Here is a 21,565-nt window from a genome sequence, read left to right as displayed (position 1 = left end):
TTAGATGATCCCTTGTCACGTGGGTTGTGACAAACTGATATATAATAATCAAAACTATAGATTAGTATATACAACTAATGAGTCATTAAAAAAAAAATAGGGTTTAAGATTATTTAAAGAGAACAAAATCAACATGGAAAGAGGAATAGTAGACGAGGGGTAAAATGGTAAAACAAATAGGTGACGGAGTAGGAGAAGGTGGACTTGGAGGAGCCGTTGTGTATGGGAAGAGAGGAGAGGGAAGGAGGGGGCAATTTGGGAAAGAGTGCCATAAAAGTTTCGCCAAACGCAAACCGTCGAAGCTGGTGGTGTAGTGAAGCTTAAGGAAAAATGATAGTGGTTGTTGTCGTTGCAGTTACCCTCCTACTTTCTTTTTTCTATATTTCCCCAACTACCCCTCACTCCCTTTCCTCTCACTCTCTCTCTCTCTCTCACAGTGTTTTAACTATTTCTACTAGTTTCTCTCTCTAGCATTTGTCAGTGAAAGAACTCTCTCAGCTTCTTCCTTTCCTCCGTTGTTGGCTAGCAGCTGCCCTATCGCTTTCTGGTATTGGAATTATCAGACAATGAGAACGGTTTTCCTTTGGGATTGAAGAAGCTTTCTGTGAATTTCTGTTCCTTTTTCTCATTCTCTTCTCTCTGTCTAGAGAGCTAGCTGGCTGGCTGGCTGCTTCCTAATGGAAGCCGGGGAAGATAAAGATTGTTGTGTGAAAGTAGCGGTTCACATCCGACCGCTCATCGGCGATGAACGACTCCAAGGGTGTAAAGACTGTGTCACTGTCGTCCCCGGGAAGCCACAGGTACGTACAAAGCCTATACATCTCTTTCTCTTGCGCACAAACTCGACAAGCTAATGTTAACAATTTAAAGTGGAAAGCTAGACCAATTCTCGTTCGAGTGCTTGTCCATGAATTTGGTCATTACACAGTATGTATTCTTTTCTTCTCCTGCTTTTTTAGCTGAGAATTCTGGACTTTTATATCTTGGGAGATCTGGATCGATATGTGGTTGGTTATCGGTCATTGATGGCTTACTCGTTGTCTTTCTTTGACGGAGAAAAGTGGAGTCTTTTGCATCCCATTGACCCAAAGGGTTATGCTTGATAATATGATTTTGGATCGGAGTTCAATTACTGGCTGAAATAGTTGCAATGGAGATGTCAGTTATGGAAATGGATTGTCTCCTTATTAGAACGGTGGATTACATAGAACTCCTTGCAATTCGGTTAAATTTTCTGAAAGCTTTAAGCAGTTGTCATCTTGTAGTGACTATTTGGGAAAGCAAGATAGGCTAATGGGGCACCCTTTTGCATTTTGCTGTCTTTGGCTCGGAGTTTATCGGTTATTGGGGTTCAGGTGGCAATCGATTCTGTTCAGAACAGTGCCAACGCAGGGTTTTGTTTTTTTCACATGGGACAATCTGGATTCTGCCACTTACTCTGACAGTTGTGTCGTTCATGTTTTCCAACTTATAAGTTCCTAATATGTGTTAGACTTTGAAGTGCTATATTATTCTGTTTATTTCTAGCGTAAGACCAGGCCAAAGTTTCTGCTACATTAGGAATTATCCGCTTATCAAACCACAATCTTTGCTGTTAGCTTTGCATGTACCATATATATATATACCTATTTTCTCTCTCTTAATTTTGACTTTAATAAGCCAAAACCTACTATATCAGGTCTTATTTTGGTGTTCCTTGTTGCACTTTGAATTTTCTACTTCAAGTTGACATGCATTGTTTTGTTTGATAAATATGGTTTATGTACTTGCTCAGTCGGTTGTATTTAGTAGTTGTTAATAGTAATTTCATTGAAGTTTCCTGTCCTAGATAAGAATTAAATGGTTTCTATAGGAAAGACAAGATAATTTCTATGACTTGTATTTGTGCTGTCCTAACCTATGCATGACTACCTCAGAAATACACAGCTAATTTAGAATTTTATTTCCTCCATGTCAACACATTCTGTTTCTTGAGCATGCATCGGCACACACACATGTAACATTGGGTTTTTAAGTTTGTATGCAAAACTCCATGTATTTTCCTGAGTTTAATCTCAAGAAATTATACACGCTTGTTCTGACTGTCGTGCAGGTACAGATTGGTACACATTCCTTTACCTTCGATCATGTATATGGGAGCACAGGTTCTCCCTCATCTGACATGTTTGAAGATTGTGTTGCTTCACTTGTTGATGGTTTGTTCCAAGGATACAATGCTACAGTTCTCGCTTATGGTCAGGTAAAGCTTTGTTGCTCAATACTTCAAACAAAGAAAAAACAAAAACAAAAAAGCTTTACTTCTTGACCCCCTACTTGTTTTAATTTTAGAGCAATACCATTTTGCATCCTAAAGCTTGTCATCCCTAATCACACTTGCTGATGTGCCACAATTCAAGTGGTTTTTTCTATCAACCTTTTAAATGGAGCCACTTAAAATGTGTCTAGTAGCAAGTGTGATCAAGGATGACAACATCTAGCATGATGGACAGCATTACTCTTAATTTTAGGGCATGTTTGAATGCTTGGAGTATCTCAAAATTTTGTGAACAATAGTGAAATGGTTTGAGTAACCATATTTTATTGAATTTTGGAAAAAGAGAGAAAATTTTGAATAAAAATATTTTTTAAAGTGTATTATTTTGTATTGGAGTTTGTGGAAATGAATATATAAAGTTAAAAAGTTGTTTGAACATAATTTTTTAATATTATTTTTGTTTTGAAGTTTCTAAAAGTTTCATTGAAGTTTGTAAAAGCTGTATTATTTTTGTGTTTGAATAATGATTAGATGAAAAGTTTAAAATTTGAAATAGAGAAGTATTTTGTGTTTAAATGATGTTTGGGAATGAAGTTGTGAAATTTTGAGAATTTTGGGAATATTTGGTGTTAACCAAACATGCCCTTAATCTATTAGGAGGCAAGCAATGCTCACATTCTTTTCCATTTCCTTTTCCTTGTGGTTGACATTTTCAATTTGTTACAGACGGGTTCTGGTAAGACATACACCATGGGAACTGGCTTCAAAGATGGTTTCCAGACAGGAATAATCCCTCAAGTTATGAATGTACTGTTCAGCAAGATTGAAACTCTAAAGCATCAAACTGAATTCCAATTGCATGTTTCCTTTATTGAGGTCCGTCGAAGTACTTGCTTCCCTGTATTTTCTTCTTGTATGTTTAATATTGAAAGTCATGTTCCATAGAAGTATTTTTCATGCAGTATATTTATGGATTTTAGGGGAGAAAACTCTCTCATGAAGGGTTTATGCATCACCAATTATTAGATGACTTTCATGTTGGCTGCATATGTATTTGTCAACGATTTGTGCATCTGCAGTAAACTATTTAATATGAGATTTAGAATGTAATTAGTTAGACTTCGAGGTTTCTTCTATGGTTTTGTCTTCACTTAAATTATGTAGTGCAGCATACTCGTACCAAGTTTATGGATCAACATAACTTATCCCAAAAAAAAAAAAGTTGCTAGATCAGCATATTTGTTTAACTAATTCTATGAAATGGCTGGCCTATCCTATTTCCGAATGTGCCTTCTAATCTTGATGATTTGGACTTGGCTGTGGATGACAATACCACCGTCCTTTTTGTGTAGTTTCTTCATACTAGCTAGTGTCAATGCTATGCATCTGAAGCTATTCTACCTAATGCAAGTATCTGACTGAAAGATTTCGATATGAACAGATTCTAAAAGAAGAAGTACGCGACCTGCTGGACCCCACTTCTTTGAGCAAATCAGAGACTGCAAATGGCCATTCCGGGAAAGTTCCTGTTACTGGGAAACCACCTATTCAAATCCGTGAAACATCAAATGGTGTGATTACACTAGCAGGTTCCACTGAATTCAGTGTGAGTACACTAAAGGAAATGGCCACGTGCCTGGAACAAGGATCATTATGCCGGGCAACTGGGAGTACAAATATGAACAACCAGTCAAGGTTAGTTGAGCATTTACCTTTTTTTTTTTCTAAATTATACTGTGTTCAAATTTTTATGTGTTTTAGTGTTTCTTAAGTGAAGAATCTATGCTATCCGGTTATATATTCCTGATGGATAATTTCTTTTCATCTTTATTAATACAAGGGAGATTGGATTATGAATATTGTGAGCTTATGATTGGTGCCATAGGTATAGAAAAGTAAGCATAGATTTACAAACAGGGAAGTAAATGTTCAGCGAGACTTATTGCCTGGGTTTACCAGTGTTAAAAAAAGGGATGTTCTTACATTTTCATCCATAGAACCTCTTAAATGCAAATCTTTTGGGAAATGTTTATGTACTAGAATTTAAATCACACTGCAAAATACAGTTTGAGAAACAAATCTATATCTTTTTTTCTCATATTAACCTTTCTGACCACTTATCCAATATTTTAATTCTGTCTACGAACCTGGCTTTTACAAACATTGTATTTAAGTAAGTTCTTATTGTTCACTCTGCAGTCGAAACTATTGACTTCAGTGACATTTATCTTTTTTGCTTGTCTTTATAGTCGATCTCATGCCATCTTCACCATAACACTAGAGCATATGCGCAAGTTCAGTCCATCTATTTGTAGTGATAGCAGTCTTAATGAGACTATGAATGAAGAATATCTATGTGCCAAGTTGCATTTGGTAGATCTTGCTGGATCAGAGCGAGCTAAAAGAACAGGTTCCGATGGTCTGCGTTTTAAGGAAGGTAGGTGGCAATGTACATGAACAGTGGAATCTAGATGAGCTTTCTGGTCATAGAAACTTACATGGACACTTTCATCTTTCAATCAGGTGTTCACATTAACAAGGGCCTTCTAGCACTAGGTAATGTTATCAGTGCACTTGGTGATGAGAAAAAGCGCAAAGAAGGTGTTCACGTTCCTTACAGGGACAGCAAACTTACTCGGCTTTTGCAGGTTCGATATGTTTGAATGTGTAAATCTCTATTTATAAAGGCTGAATTATCCAGTATTATATTGAGGGAGGTTAAGGGTGTGAAGAGTTGGATTCTGATGGGAAGTTTTGTTCCTAAACAGCTCTCATAGCAATTTTTTATTATCCTTTCAAGTTAGTAATTTTGTGATAATTGTGGAAATAAGATCCATTTAGGGCTTGTTTGGACAGTTAGAGTATCTCAGAATTTTGTAAATAACATCAAAATAGTTTGAATGAAGATATTTTATCAGGTTTTGGGAAAGGAGGGAGAAATAATTGAATAAAAATATTTATAAAATTAAAAAATGTTTGAATATAAGTTTTTAATATTATTTTTGTTTTAAAGTCTGTAAAAGTTGTATTGATTTTTGTATTTTGTTTTGAAGTTTGTAAAAGTTGTATTGACATGGAAAAGTGTTTTTTGTTTTAGTGACATCCACACGAGATATTAGCATTAACGTGGAGCCATTAACTTATTGCATTTTTTTATAGCTATAGTTTAGAGAAAAGGTACGAATTATATATTTGAGTATTTAGTTTATTGGATCTTTTGAGGTTTACTTTTATCTCCAAGCTAAAGTAAGTCTAATATCTCATGTGGATGTTGGGAAGAGATGAGATGAGATGAAATTAAAAATCTGTGTTTGTGAATAGTAGTGAAATGGTTTGAGTTGTTATAATATAACTTTTTAATATTATTTTGGTTTTGGAATTTGAAAGAGTTGAATTTCTTTTTGTGTTTTGTTTGGAAGTTTGAAAAAGTTGTAATGATTAGGTAAATTATTAGATAAAAAAGTTGAATATTTGAAATTGAAAAGTTTTTAAGTTAGAGTGGCGCATCTCAACATCCAAACGGGACCTTACAATCAAAAAAGTCCTGGCTAATTTTTGTCCAGTATCTATTCTTACAGAACTTACTTGGCAGGATTGGACATTTTTATCGTTATTATTCATGATCAATAATAACAAAGAATGTGAGAGGATCGCTTCGAATCATATATGGCTAGGAGGAACCCCCACAAAATTGAATAACTATTAGTATAGCTACTTATCAAAAAATACTATTAGTATAGCTTTTGCTTTTACTTTTAAAATTTACAAAGGAGCTCTACAAACGTGATGCTCCCTTTTCTTGTTTGATTATATTTTATGTTTATTTATATTCGTTGCTATTGCTTTGTATTTATGTTTAAACCTGACATATACTCTGTTAGTTTTTAGGGTTTTATAATTAAATTAAACCTAATGCATTTGGCAGGATTCACTTGGCGGCAACAGCAGAACTGTTATGATAGGCAAGTTACTTACATGCCATTATTTTGATTTGCTCATGTGCAGCATCTTACTTTTGGGAACGGGGGTGACCAAACCTTCAGCTATGTTTTGGTTTCCAAAATCTTTCAGAAAAGCTTTAAACTTCAATCCAAATATCTTTAAACACTGACAATTTTTGTATTTCTTAACAAAACATTTCATCTAAATGTTTGCCCAAGTTTCCATAACAAATATACAAAAACCAAAACAACTTTCACAAAAACCCGAAAAAACACCACAAGAATTTTATCTTACCAGATTTTCAAATTTCTCTACCCACTTTCAACACCCCAATATCAACACCCCAATACGGGATGCATCTAAAAAACTTTATCTAGACAACTTCTCATTATTCCCACCCACATTAACTAAAACCAATACAAAACAAAGCTTTCAAAAATTTTAAAAATTTCACCAAGCATGCCCTTTTTGTATATTGGTGCAACAATTGGTCATAATTTACAAATTAGTCAAATGACTTAAATTTTCTCATCTTGTTCCCAAGAGGTGTGACCTCCATAGTCTCGTAAACATGCCATGTTGCATAGAAGGTAAAGTAAAGGCATACACTTCACATGTTCTGGCATTGACCTTGACCTTGCCTTGCAGTCAATAACGCTAAAGCTCAATAATCTACAATGCTCATCCAGGCATCTTGTTTTTTTTCGATCTAGAACATGCTTTTTCAACATATTAAAGTGGTTTCAGGTTTTATGCAACTTCCATAAGATCCTACAATAATAACTAATGTTCTATTTCTGTGTTTCCTGGTCTTTCTGTATCTCCTACAGAAGTATTCTCTTTCTTTCCCAACACTTTTTTGTGAATTGTTTACTTTTTTTCTGTGGCTCAAAGTTTATCTTGTTTTCCTATACCTCATCATTTTTCCAGCCTGCATTAGTCCTGCTGATATCAATGCTGAAGAAACTCTTAACACTTTGAAGTATGCAAACCGTGCTCGCAACATCCAAAATAAGCCGGTTGTAAGTCTTTCAGATAGACTCTTCTTTCTTTCTTCCCATTTCCTTTTCCTCTTTGAGAAATCTAGATAAAGATTGTTTCAATTGCAAATATGCCATGAATATTACCTCTTTAATTTATCATTGCACAGGTCAATAGAGATCCTATGTCCAATGAGATGGTAAAAATGCGTCAACAACTAGAGTATTTGCAAGCTGAGCTTTGTGCCCGGATGGGAGGATCTTCTTCTGATGAAGTACAGGTATTTGGCCACTTATAGCTCTGTTTGTTATTGATTACTTCAAGGTACTGACCATATTTTCAAATATCTTCTTGAAAATAATTGAGGGATAGCCAAAAATTAAAAACAAATAATCACGCAGGTTGTTTAGAACTTGTTACTGGGCTTATTTCAAGTTATATCTCTCATCGTTTATTATTGCTAGAATGAACTTAACGATTCTTTCTTCAATCTTTTGATGGAGATAATGTGTATTTTATTAGTTAAATAAGTTATCTAGTTGGGCTGATTGTGTAGGTTCTTAAGGAAAGGATTGCTTGGCTTGAAGCTGCCAATGAGGATCTTTGTCGGGAACTTCATGAATACCGCAGCAGATGCCCCGTTGCTGAGCAATATGAAACAGATGTTCAAGTAGGTTCTTCATTATCCTACCAATGTTCTTTTGTGATTTTTATTATCATTTACCACAAGGCTGGGTTACTACATCAGCGGGATACATATGTGAACCTAAAACTGTGTTCCAGGATGGCAGTACCTGCCCTGTAAAAAATGATGGGCTTAAAAGGGGCTTGCACAGCATGGAGTCATCTGATTATCAAATGGGTGAAACAATCACAGGTATGACTCATCTCTAGTTTAGGACTTGCTCAATATGTGTGTGCGCGCGCGCGCACATTTGGCAATTAATTATGTATGTTAAATTAGGTTTAAACTTCTTCTCTGGTTTATTGTAATTGGTTTACTGCCTATTTATCATCAGTCTTCCTCTCCTTTTCCATTGTTACATAATATATGTCAGTTGGAACCATTTTATCTAGGCTGCGATTGCACATTTTAGCAGGTGATTCAAGGGAAATTGAAGAAGAAGTAGCAAAGGAGTGGGAGCACACACTTCTGCAAAATACTATGGACAAAGAGTTAAATGAATTAAATAAACGTTTAGAAGAGAAAGAGGTAGTGGTTTTTTTTTTTTAATGCATTTTGTGGTTATAGTTATATGGATGGCATTTGCTGCTATCTGATTCTACATCTACTCATCCTTACTAATGTCTGTGAAGACCAGGAAGAAATTATATATCAGTTTTCGTTTGAATAATATTCTGAAAGTATATATAATAAGAAAAATTGCATTCTCTGATTATGGAATAGAAGTGGAAAAGTATGAATCTGGTGGAACTCTTTAGTGGTACAGTTGAGAATTTATCCTTTACATATTTACTTGCATTCTACTTTATTTGAGCAGATAATGTTTAGACACATTAATATTATCTGTTTAAGAACCTCTGTTCATAATGCTCAATTTAAACATGAACATGGAACAGAATTCACATGACATGTATTTGTTGCTTGTCACTCTTTGGGGTGTATATTGGTGCAGTCGGAGATGAAGCTTTTTGGAGAGTTTGGCACTGCAGCACTAAAACAGCACTTTGGAAAGAAAATCATGGAACTTGAGGACGAGAAAAAAACAGTGCAGGTTCAATTGCACTTTTTCTAAAGTTGCATAATTTTATAGAGAAGACAAATATTTACTTGTTCATCTGTTTTGTTGGTGCAGCAAGAGAGGGATCGTTTGTTGGCTGAAGTTGAAAACCTTGCTGCTGGTTCTGATGGACAAAAGCAGAGGTTGCAAGATATCCATGCGCAGAAACTGAAGGCACTTGAGGCTCAGGTGGAAAATCTTCCCTCTCTTTTTTCTTCCTAAATTTCTCAGACTTTTCTTTTTAAAAGGTATTCCTCTCAACTGAAATTATAACTATATTGAACAAATCATACACATCAGATTTCAGATCTTAAGAAGAAACAGGAGAGCCAGGTTCAACTTTTAAAGCAAAAACAAAAGAGTGATGAAGCGGCAAAGCGATTGCAAGATGAAATTCAATCTATAAAGGCGCAAAAGGTAGTATCATTTGTTCTTTATGTCTTTTTTTCCCTATCTATTTTTCACCATATGTGCTACTTTAATGCTTCTAGGTTCAATTGCAACAAAGGATAAAACAAGAGGCAGAACAATTTCGGCAGTGGAAGGCCTCTCGAGAGAAGGAGCTGCTGCAGGTACTCCACATTCTCCCTAGCTTTCCTTTTTTATAAGAAAAAAGTTCTTTATAGTATCAAAGAGACAAGCTAGTCCACCAACTCTTTAGCCCTTATGAGTCTTACTGTCGAATTCTTTTTCAGCTAGAGGTGTGGTCTATGTCTATTGGCTTTTGCTTTTAATTGAAATTCAACTTGTGGTGTAGTTGCAATTTATTTGCTAAAGGCCACCAGCTGCTTATGGGCGTAAACTATTGACCTAAGTTTAATTATTAGAAAACTCTTGCTTGTGAAGGCTCGTAGTAGCCTAAAATTAATTACATTCTGGATAATTTGTTGTTGATGACTTCAATTAAATAATTCCAAAGTTATAAGAGCTACACCTCATCCTTTGCGGGGGGAAAGGTTTATTTCTATTACTTGTGAAAAATATTCTAATATTCATGTTGCACGATGCCAAAATCAAATTTGAAGCATGCAATAAGGGCCTCCTGCTGGGGGACTGTGGTGCTTTAGGTGATAGATCTTAATGTAAATTAGATATGTTTTCCATATTAGCTGACTGTACGAACCCTTGACAACTCAGGAGGTAACAATAAATTTTTTTTTTTGATAGGCAGTCAAGAAATTTTATTCATAATAATAGGCATAGCCAAGTACACAGGAACGATAAATTTTAAATTGAAGTGAGATGAGGGTCACTTGTGATAAGACTAAGGATTCAGGTGTGAACTTTTGGTTAATCTATCTTGTTTGTGAAAAGTGCTAATGAAAATACACCTCCATCCCCATATTAATGCGTTTTTGGGCAAGATCATGGATTTAGGTCCCATGGAATGTGCATTGCACAGCAATGAAAAGGGATCTGTATGATAGAATAGCAACTTATGTGAATTTTGCTATAATGCCACTTCTTTATGACATTTCCTACATAGGGTACAGGTTTCCATCATGAATGCTTTTGGATTTTAATTAAATGTATGTCTTAATTCGACTTACAATGTTATTTGTGTTGTATAACCTTGTTCTTATATATGTTTGCAAAATCAGCTACGGAAGGAAGGGAGGAGAAATGAGTATGAACGGCATAAGCTTCAAGCTTTAAACCAGCGCCAGAAAATGGTATCTCTCTGTTTCTTGCTTGTTTATTTACTTCTACATGTCTCTCTGACACACTCCCATTTAATATTTGATATGCTACTTCCATAAATTGGGTTTCTATGGATGTCAAGTAGTTCCATTACTCACTGATGGTCTGGAATTAAGGGCTTTCTTATTGAGAATGTGCCTCAGATGATGCCATCAAACAAGGGATGCTGCTAAATATGTTACCTCATCTCTTCAGGGTCAATTTTTTTAGATGTAGGAGAAATAAATCAAGGACCATCGCCACCAAACATGAGGAATAGCAGAAATTACTTTCTGAACTCCTAAGGCTTCTAATGATGAGTTTCAAACTTAATGTAGAAAACAAAACTCAGAAGAAGTTTTGCATTTTTTATGGGTGTAGGATACATATATGTGACAAAGCAAACTACTTCTATTTATTGGAATAATTTCTTTTACTTTCTAAGGGTTGCTATTTTGTGTATGTGTGTTTTTATTCAGGTTCTTCAAAGAAAGACAGAAGAGGCAGCAGTGGCCACCAAGAGGCTAAAAGAATTACTTGAAGCCCGAAAGTCTTCTGCCCGTGACAGCTCAGGTCTGTCATCTTAATTGATTAAAAATTATTTGTTAATATGGAAGCTCCCTTGTTTTTACTTATCTGCAACTCGTCTATGAAACAAAATTTGTCAACTTCCTCTAATAAATATTAAAATATCAACTTTACTCTTCATTGGATCAAGTGTATTCAGTAGTTAGAGTAGTGACTTGAACGGCGTGTTCATCCATCATAAAAATATGTGGAGCAGTAACTAGATGGCTTCTTCTCTTTTAACTCTCCAGGTTTCTAATTGTGTGTTTTCTTTCAGTTATTACCAATGGAAATGGGACAAATGGGCAGGTAATGATGTTTGCTTCATCTTCTTGTTGTATGTTTGATTCTATTTCATGATTTAAATCCATCCTGACATAATTTGCATCTTTAGAGCAATGAGAAAGCTTTGCAACGTTGGGTTGATCATGAGCTAGAAGTCATGGTGAATGTGCAGGAAGTTCGTAATGAATATGAGAAGCAAAGTCAAGTGTATGTTCAATATATTTTCGTTAATAGTATTACTGATGTGTAGCGATAGCATATTTACGAGTTTTGCTGCAATCTCCAGGAGAGCTGCGCTGGCAGAAGAGTTGGCCATGCTGAAGCAAGTGGATGACTACACTTCCAAAGGCCTTAGTCCTCCAAGAGGAAAGAATGGCTTTTCTAGGTAACTTTTGAGCAACAATTTAGATTAATTGCTTCTGAACTTTTCTTTGTTGTAGTCTATGATTTAACATATATGATACAATGAAGCAGGTAGAACAGAATGTTTTCAGCTCTCTCTCTCTCTCTCTCTCTCTCTCTCTCTCTCTCTCTCATCTTTTACTGCTCTACCTTTCTTGTTCAGAGCATCCTCCATGTCCCCAAATGCAAGAATGGCCAGAATATCTTCGCTTGAGAGCATGCTGAGTATTGCCTCCAATTCACTTGTAGCTATGGCCTCGCAACTTTCAGAGGCAGAAGAGCGGGAGCGTGCCTTCATGAACCGTGGACGTTGGAACCAGTTGCGCTCAATGGGAGATGCAAAGAATTTGCTTCAATATATGTTCAATTCTATTGCGGATGCTAGGTTCTTTCTCAGACCTAGAAGCCTTCTAATAACTTCAATTTTAACCTGATGTAATGTTGGCCAGGTTGTTTGATCCTATAAATTATCATTGATATGCATAACTTTAATTTCAGAATGAATGTAGTAGCTATGGGTAATTCCTTTTGAATAATGGGGGTTAGGCGCAATTTGCTTTCCTTGATTGAAATTTCAAGTTTCCATGTTTTCTTACAGGTGTCAACTATGGGAGAAGGATATGGAAACCATGGAAATGAAAGAGCAACTTAAAGAACTAGTAGGGATATTGCGACAAAGCGAGGCACAAAGAAAGGAAGTTGAGAAGGAACTAAAATTGAGAGAGCAAGCTGTTGCAATAGCACTGGCTTCATCTGCTACAGTGAGATTACTTGTTATTGTGTTTGAAATTCCTTCATGCACTAGCTTATAACTCAAGTTTATGTAGCTGATTATAACTGCCATATCTATAACATTGAATTTTTATACTGATCCCCATACACAACTTCATGAATTGGTCAAGCAAGTTTGAAGGAGGTTAATCAAGTGACTTTAAAGCAACCTTTGGAGTTGCAAATTTACTCACAAAAAATATATTATATAATCTGTAGCATGCATAGAATTTGTGGCTCTTTCTACATGTCTAAGAAACTATTGTTGGTCTTGTCATGGTTTCCTTAACCTATGATTTAAGATTCTTTGTGTTATTTTTTTATTATTATTATTACTATTATTATTGTCTCTATTAAAACTCTTCAGGCTGACCTTGAACAGGTGAACTCCCAGAATTCATTGAAACACTTTGCTGATGACATGAGTGGTCCCTTGTCTCCAATGTCTGTACCGGCACAAAAACAGCTGAAATATACACCAGGCGTTGCTAATGGCTCGGTCAGAGAATCAGCAGCATTTATAGACCCTACAAGAAAGGTTAATGCTCTGGTCCTTTAATTGTATAATTGCCATCTGGTTTTCTGTTTGGCTAAGAAAGATTGATTTGCTGTTAATGCAGATGGTACCAATTGGGCAGTTGTCGATGAAAAAATTGGCAGTTGTGGGACAGGCAGGGAAGCTCTGGAGGTGGAAGAGAAGCCATCACCAGTGGCTCGTACAATTTAAATGGAAATGGCAGAAGCCATGGAGACTTTCAGAATGGATAAGGCACAGCGATGAAACAATTATCAGGGCAAGGCCTCGTCCACAGGCTCTGCCAAATATGATGTAATCCTCTGAGGTCACCAGCAGTTGCTATTCATCTTTGACCTATAACTATGACCCAACACATACCACGGGGATAGAATAAAAATAAGTGCAGGTAATATTTCTCTGAAAAGCTCATATTGAGATATATTTACTACTGAATATTTAAGCTATTCTCTTTTCTGTTTATCTTTCTTTTTCCTTGAATGGTGGGAAAAGAGGTGGTTTGATTTGAATGAATGGACAGCCCTTGCAAGTAAAAATAAAAAATAAAAAAAAGAAGCCCAATAGCCAACAATTATGTGGATATATGTTATAGAACACGCACTTACTGGAAATTTCCTGTAAAAATTACTCTTGGCTGTCAAGTACTTGAACTAGGGATGTTATGTAGATTGCCAAGTTAACTAGGGATCAGCCTGTCGCCAATGATTTTGTTCCTCACTGAAATATATAATTAAAAAAAAAAGGATTGAAACAACTAAATAATCATGATTGGGGCTGACCTTGCTATTCTCTAAGTATGCAGTGTGCTGTAAGTGGTTGTGGAGGATATCTGCTTGTAGCAGTCATGGATGAGTTGATTTTGAAGATGTTAGTTTGTAATCTTGAATTCTTTTGCGGTGGTTGCTGCATAGGGAGCATCTTGTAAAGCTGTGTTGATGCTGCCAATCATACGAAGATAATCAAAAGATGACATTGAAAGCTGAGATAATGCATATGGTGAAAACAGTGGTGAAATGATATCTCGCTTAACGTGTCACCAATGTTTTGGTATTTTCTCTCCATTATCATACTTAGATGGAAGAAATTCTTTAGACAAGTCATATAATTGTGTATATAAGGTTGTCTTTCTCCATTTTGTTCTCTTTTCTTTTTTTCAATTTTAATTGTAATTTGACTTGCTAATTTGTTGTAGTGTTTAGCTTTCTACTGTGTGTAAGCACGATATGGATATTGTGGAAAGAATTGAACTCTGAAGAATTTCTACTATATCACAACAAAAGAAATTCTTCAATAGTCTCTATATTTACGGTTCTTCTGTGTATAAGCTATATTGAAAGCAAAGGGAAAAAGATACTCGGAAGTTGGTTGAAATTATCATGTTTCTTTTGCCCTTTTGTGTATGATTTCATTGTTCTGCGACTCCGCTGTACAGGCTCTCCACTCATCTAATTTACTTTTTCTTTTTATTGGCACCGGATTTCTGATAAGAGAGTCCTGACTAATCTTGAGATGTACTTATCCTCGACAAAGACTTTCTCGCAAGTGCATGTTAAATAATTCAAATGAAAATTTCCTCAGTCCCCACTTCTTAGAAATTATTTGCACTCAAGAATATTCGAACTTTAGACTAAGGGAACATACCACTAAAACCAAGACCTTCACCACGAGTCAACCCCTAAGGGTTATCTATCTAAGTTCCTTCAAAGGCACTCCATAGGAGCAAAGGTTACCGTGTTCACATTTGATGGCAAATTCCATCATCTAATCCCCCTCTTAAAAAAAAAAAAAAAAAAAAAACAAATCAAAAGACCGAAACCATTTTGCCGTATCAAGTTTACCTCTTCACAAATGAACTGGATGCCGACGGGAGAAAGTGAAGGGAGTGAATTTGATTATTTTACAGCATTTAGCTTCAACCATCATGTGTAGTTGATAATCTGAATACAACTAACATCACTGAGACGAAAGAAATAGTAGAAATCTGCCAGCACCATCATTATTTCCCAAAACCTTAAATGTTAAATTACATATATAGACACAATAGCTCAAAATATCACATCTGACATTTTGAAATGACTATAAAATTACAAGATTCTACAGTACTCGTACAAGGTAACAAATTTTAGCATTCACCCCAGCAGATATATGACCTGTAAATCCTAGAGCAGCCATTGTATGTTTTGCCTGCAAATGACCACGCCTAGCATATGCGACCTTTAGATTATCAGAAATCAAGGAAACTGCACTGTAAGTACAAGAGGGGAACATCGGTTTTGTAATCATGCTGTAACCACACATTTAGAGAAGCATCGCATTTTGAGCAAGATAAAATTACCCATCCCATATCTCTGGGCGTCAGATTTGGCAACACCAGTAGGCATAGTGCTCCTCTTTCCGATGGTTACTAACAAGACCCCCACACTGCAAGCAAATGAAGCTGCTCCCATCTGAGAATGCATCCAGCACTACTTGCATCCTCCCGGTTTCTGCCAGTATAGAAGCACCATGGGCATCCTCTGGTAAAACTGATGGGACAACCACATTATTCAACGATGATCCAGTTTTTAAAGGCTGGGCTTCAGCAATTGCACACTCGGCAAACAAAGAAGCCAGCTGATCAGCAGCAGCATTTTCTTGCAGTCTACTTCTGTAAAGTTCACGAGCACGATGCAGAGACTGAAATACAGCTTCATCCCCACCTTCAGCTCTCATTGCCATTACAACCTGTTTCAAAATCGAGATCAGTACTCTCTCCGAGGCAAATTAATATACTGGGGTCAGTTTCTCCTTTAATTTACCATTAGCAGAGGTGGAACGAATAATGTGCCACCTGGTACACATACATTGTAATTCAGACCCTTCTGACCACTGGCCAGTTAGTGGTCAAGGCCAGAGATGAGTGATGAATAAACAAGCGCATGAAATATCTTGCCATTACCCTTTTTTTTTTTTTGATAAGTAATAATTTTATTGAAGAAATACGCATAAGCCCAAGTACACAAGATGTATATCTTACCATAACTTTCTAAGGATAAATGACCGATCAAAATGAATCAAGATACATTTGAATCATATATTTGATGTCTTTCAACACACCATCTGGAAGTAATAGTTTATAGATTTATGCAGTGGGAAATTAAAAAAAAAAGGTCCTTCAAGATATCTTTCTCAGCCCTTAGGACAAACTTAATTTTTTTTATATAAGTAAAATGATTAGGCCAAACTTAATGGAACCACATGTTAATGAAAAAATAAAGAATAAAGAATTGGAACACCAAGTTAGCGTGGAAAATCATTGAATTCTAAGGCCCTTTGATGCTGAAATGAACTAGGCGGCTTTAGATCTGAATGAATGGGCACAAGTGTTGACAATGAAATCTTTACCTTGGAAACTGTCCAAGATTGCTGCACAATCATATAACCTAGATAACAGATAGTGTTGAACCAATTCAGCATCTGAGATAGTCAAGAACAAAATATTTTATCTTCGGGTCCCATTGGGATTCCATTCAAATAGTCCTTGATACATGATCATTGTCAATGAATATGGTAGGTGGCCCAATTACTGAGACTGTAAATCCACAACTGAGTAATCTACCATTGACAGCAATATTTGATAATATATCAAACCGCATTGAAAAATGAGCTTCTCGCAAATTGCAAGCAAATTTATCTTAGAACGATATTCCCTCCAAGATCCATTGAACTGACTTCTGCTAATATAGAAGCATGAGATAAAGCTTACTTGACGGCCCTTGCTTCTTCTAGATGCATCTACCCTTATTTTAAAGATTCACACTTTTTATGGGACTCTAAAGTTAGACAGATTTCAAAATTAAACTTGGTATGACCTCTCCTAATTGACATTGCTAACTGCAATCACAAACACACGAATGTTATGTCCTAGCAAAACCTAAGGTAAATACATATTGGGATCTGTTGGAAGTTGAAAGATACTATCCAAGATAACTATTAGACTAACTGTACAATCCCCAAGGAAAAGGACAACCAAAAAAAAAACAAGGTTCAGCCACAACTGATTGGACCCAAAACAAGATCAACATCACTAATTCTTAACAAATTTCGCTCAACCGACCTGGGAAGAAGAAAATTAGCAGAAAATAACCTGAAGACAAAATGATTAGCAAATTTTCGCTTGGAAGCTTCATATGAAACATCAACAATCTTTCAGCATATTTACCAGACTTCGGAAAAAACAAGAAAGACAAGAATTTAAACACAACATAAGATAAACAGAAAGGGAAAGAGAGTGACTGAATATGGATTACCGCTTGGAGGGCCTGGGAAGGTTTTCCTTGATCGATGAGTTGGCGAGCCAATGTGAGGAACCCTCTGACTACGTCATTTTGGCAGGTGTTGGATGCCAGCTCCAGCTGTGCGGCGCCGGTCTCGGTCTCCATCATTTCTGTGTCCGCACGGTCCATGGCATTCGGCATTTCAAAAAATTTTTACTTGTCTTAAAACAGAGTGCTGGAGAGAGAGTTGGGTTTTCTTTGTCTATCCAAGAAGATTAGGGCTTCTCAGGCTGCTAGATGATTCTAGCAATTTCCGCAGTGCAATCTTCCTCTGTCTCCTTTTTCTCTGTTTCTGGCATTTCTCGGTGACGGAATTGGATTTTCATTTGGACTCGGTTTCTTACTTTTAGGCCTTTTTTGTTACTGGCCCATGTTGGGTTGTGACAATTCCGTAATACGGATCGGATTTGTATTATATTATTAAAAAAAGAAAGAAAGAAAGAAAGAGAATAGTGATACGTGTATTTATAATTTTTTATTTATAAAAATAGATTTTTTCAGTATTTTTTAAAAATTCAAATTTTATAATTTTCAACATATTAATAATTAATATGTGAAGAAATAAATCTTTTGTAAATTTTTCTTCAGCACAATTAAGCATTTTTCTTTAAAAAAAAAAAATAAAGATCACCTACAATCTTTTATATAATTATATTTTAAATGTCATGATCTTTAGAGATTTTATACTCTTTATGTAAAGGGTTTCTGGATACGATTCCGTGTACATAACACCGCTCACATCATTGTGATTGTACAGTTTAATTATAAAATAATATTAAATACAGTTATAAAGTGAGCAAATGCCATGTAGTCATACTCACGACTACAACTACATTTCTCTTAATCATAATTCAATACATTAATTAAACAAAATAAATTCTTAATCTTGCCATAAATTGTTGAATGTGTTGTTTGGGTTATTCATTTAATAAATGAATCATGTTGGATTGACATAAATATAGCTTGTTCCAACCCATTTTGGCAGAGTTAGCATAAATTGATTGATTGTAATTAATTAAATTGGGTACTGACCTTTTCAAAAAATATAAATTGTGTTAAATGATTATATCATTTAAACGATCTATATCAAGATATGTCAATTTGCGTGATTACTTTTATATAATCTTTTTATGGTTAGAATATTTCTCATATTGGATATGTTCAACGATGGATTAGGTTAATTCTCTCGGTTTTCAAAAAAGCAAACCAAAACCCAAAATGGATAGGTAAAATATCCAACTGAAATCAATCCGTTTAGTCCAGTTTAGCAATTATTTGACCAATCCTAGCCAAAATAAAAACTTGCAAAAGGCAATAAATGGGGGAAAAAAAAAAAGAAAAAAAAATCAACACTAGGAGTTAGTTAAGCTCATGAGAAAATTAAATGTTATAATACGTAGAGTTAGATTTCAAAATTCAAGACCTCTACTCTAATATAGTGTTATTAGAGAGACACAATACGGAGCTTGACTTGAAGACAAACTAGTGGCACTATTCCAATATCATGTTGTTCCCACCATGGGCAGCACCAAACGAAATCTCTTGCTTTATCTTCCTTTTTTTTTATTTTTTTCCTTGAAAATAAGACTTTTTTATTCATCAAATCCTTTAGAGCAAAGAAAGAATGCAATCATCCATATCTACTATACACATCCGACACATGTAAAACAAATTTAGCTAAAGTATGAGCTACAATATTAGCCTCTCTTCTCACATGATGAGTAGACCATCTTGAAAAACTTAGCAACATAACCTTGATATCACTGATGACCATCACAGTGCTAGACAAATTCTCCTCCTCCTTAGAGATGTCTGAACTAACTTGTAGTGAATCACCCCTCAAGTATTATATCACTAAGACCCAGCTCCAAACCAAACTGACTAGCATGTAGAGCTCCAATTGCTTCTGCCATAAGGGATCAAGAAATAAAGATCTTTTCATCCTCATAGTTACTAAGTCGTTGCCTTCCTAGTTTTTTACTATAATTCCAATTCCACAAACGCATTGGTTCCTATCAATAGCAATATCCCAATTAATTTTGAAAGAGTGCAAGGGAGGAGACTCCCACTTTTGATCCATGTTGCTAGAAGATGCTGGAGTGCTGGTCCCTTTTGTATGAACTTCCTAAAGCTCCTTAAGAATCTCCTGAGATTGCTGAACTATTACATTCGGGTGTTTAAATTATCTTTGAAAAACAAAATTATTTCTTCTCTGCCATACTCTTCTTACTACCACTGCAATCTCATCCACAACTGTTGTCTTGAATCTAGAACATATGTCTTCAAAGAGTTCTATAAATGTCTTCTTCCAACAGGCACTCTTTTGGCTTTGTTTGGAACATTGGCCCCAAATATCTTGTGATGCTGGACATTACCAAAGAGCATGAACCATTGATTCTTCCATTTCAAAGCAAATAGGATAATTTGGACTATCCACTGCCTTCTTTTTAAACAGGTTTTGATTAGTGAGTGGGCCATCTTGACAAACTCTCTAAAAGAAGATCACTCTATTAGCTAGAGATATGTTCAGCTTTCATATAACTGACCACACTATACTTTGATTCATAGAGCATGAAGGTTGGCCATTTGATTGTTCTTACAGTTCTTTATGAAAGTGGTAAGCACTTCCTAGTGTGAATTGACCATTAGAAAAACCATTCCAAATTAATTTATTTGGTCTATTGGAACAACTTTATCTTCATATTAATCTCAGCTTCCTACAATCAGTGAAGTTCTCCAATGATTAGTATCAAGATCAATTAGCTCATTTACTTTAGCATTTTCATCTAAGCCCTTTACTATACTCTAAGTTTTGAAAGTAGTGGATTTTGGAATCAACTTGTCTTTCCAAATGTGAACTTCTCTTTCATTTCCTATTCTCCATAATGTGCCCTTATCTAATAAAGATCGTACTATAAGGATACTTCTCCAAATATAAAAAGGTCTGTTACCAAGCTTAGCTTGAAAGAAATGAACATTTGGGAAGTATTTCAATTTTAGAACCTAAGAAGCTAACGAATGATCGATCACCTTACCTAATCCCTCTTGTAGGTTTGAATAGCTAATGAATAGGTAACTTACCTAATCACTCTTGTAAGTTTAAAAGCAAGTTGATGAAGACTACTAATCAGGATTAAGTATGATACTAAATCAACACACTTCATCAATAATTCGATCCATCTTTGTGCAAAACCCATCTTGCTCATGACAACTCTTAAAAATTCTCATTCAATTCGATCATATGTCTTACTCATATCGAGTTTCAAGACCATATATCCATATTTTTCTGATGATCTGCTAGTCATAGTGTGCATGGCTTCATAAGTTACAATGATATTATTTATTCAGAGTTTTGCTAGGTATAAGGAAGTTTATACACCAATTCGCATACCGATGATCTTTTTTATTTAAAAAAATAAAATAAAAAATTAAGAGAAGAACATTTCCTATCTCATGAAAATTATTTCCATTTTCAATTCATATCATTTCGTTAAACATATGTTTTACATATCAATATTAGTACACGAATTGGTGCACAAACTCTACTTGCAAGAAGATTTTTCATTCAAGATTAATCTCTCAAAAACAAAATAGACTAAGTAGCTGAAATAATATTTGGTAAGATCCTTTTCAATCTATAGGCTAGAATTTTTTAAATAATTTTGTAAATAACATTGCAAAGATTAAGGGCTTCTATGGAAATAAATCTCATCTCAAAATTATTATCTCATATCTTTCTCAAACATAATTCAAATATACAATTTTGAAACTAATCCATCACCACTTTTTTCAAACTAATAATCATTACAATTTTCTCAAACTTTCAAATAAAAAATAACAAATCATTCAACTTTTTCAAATTTTCAAAAAAAAAAAATAATATTATAAAACTATATTCTAATAATATTTTAATTTTATAATATTTTTTATTTCACTTTTCCTCTTTTCTTTCTCAAAACTCAAAAAAATACTCAACTCAAACTATTTTACTACTATTCACAAATTATCTTATTATTATTTACAAAATTTTCATCTCATCTAATACTCCAAATGAACCCGAATTACACCTTTGTGGGAGACTAATTGCTTT

General features: G+C 35.1%; 2 protein-coding genes across 6 annotated transcripts; one reads left to right on the top strand and one right to left on the bottom strand.

The window, feature by feature from the left end:
* Positions 1-294: 294 nt before the first annotated feature.
* LOC122295992 (kinesin-like protein KIN-4A) lies at positions 295-14,530 on the top strand. 5 transcript variants are annotated; one of them, XM_043105308.1, is made up of 26 exons: positions 295-800; positions 2,093-2,239; positions 2,981-3,130; positions 3,696-3,949; positions 4,504-4,691; positions 4,778-4,902; positions 6,180-6,216; positions 7,127-7,218; positions 7,347-7,457; positions 7,734-7,847; positions 7,961-8,054; positions 8,275-8,390; positions 8,815-8,913; positions 8,995-9,108; positions 9,220-9,336; positions 9,411-9,491; positions 10,521-10,592; positions 11,079-11,172; positions 11,444-11,475; positions 11,561-11,658; positions 11,738-11,836; positions 12,017-12,238; positions 12,452-12,614; positions 12,992-13,162; positions 13,245-13,547; positions 13,955-14,530. In XM_043105308.1, the coding sequence occupies exons 1-25, from the start codon at positions 678-680 to the stop codon at positions 13,455-13,457; spliced, it is 3,126 nt and encodes a 1,041-aa protein (XP_042961242.1). In that variant the 5' UTR covers positions 295-677; the 3' UTR covers positions 13,458-13,547; positions 13,955-14,530. The 5 variants fall into 5 exon arrangements, with proteins under 5 accessions (XP_042961242.1, XP_042961240.1, XP_042961244.1 ...); XM_043105306.1 differs by having other exon boundaries at positions 297-800; positions 13,962-14,530; XM_043105310.1 differs by having other exon boundaries at positions 299-800; positions 13,007-13,162; positions 13,962-14,530.
* A 600-nt stretch (positions 14,531-15,130) lies between these two features.
* LOC122295993 lies at positions 15,131-17,799 on the bottom strand. Its single transcript, XM_043105312.1, has 2 exons — positions 17,449-17,799; positions 15,131-15,883 (listed from the first exon to the last, which is right to left on the bottom strand). The coding sequence occupies exons 1-2, from the start codon at positions 17,614-17,616 to the stop codon at positions 15,515-15,517; spliced, it is 537 nt and encodes a 178-aa protein (XP_042961246.1). The 5' UTR covers positions 17,617-17,799; the 3' UTR covers positions 15,131-15,514.
* Positions 17,800-21,565: the final 3,766 nt, after the last annotated feature.

This window comes from Carya illinoinensis, chromosome 15 (assembly GCF_018687715.1).
Source record: "Carya illinoinensis cultivar Pawnee chromosome 15, C.illinoinensisPawnee_v1, whole genome shotgun sequence".
Lineage (NCBI taxonomy): Eukaryota > Viridiplantae > Streptophyta > Magnoliopsida > Fagales > Juglandaceae > Carya > Carya illinoinensis.
The sequence above is the reverse complement of the archived record's forward strand: the minus strand, read 5'-3'. Positions and strand labels throughout refer to the sequence as shown.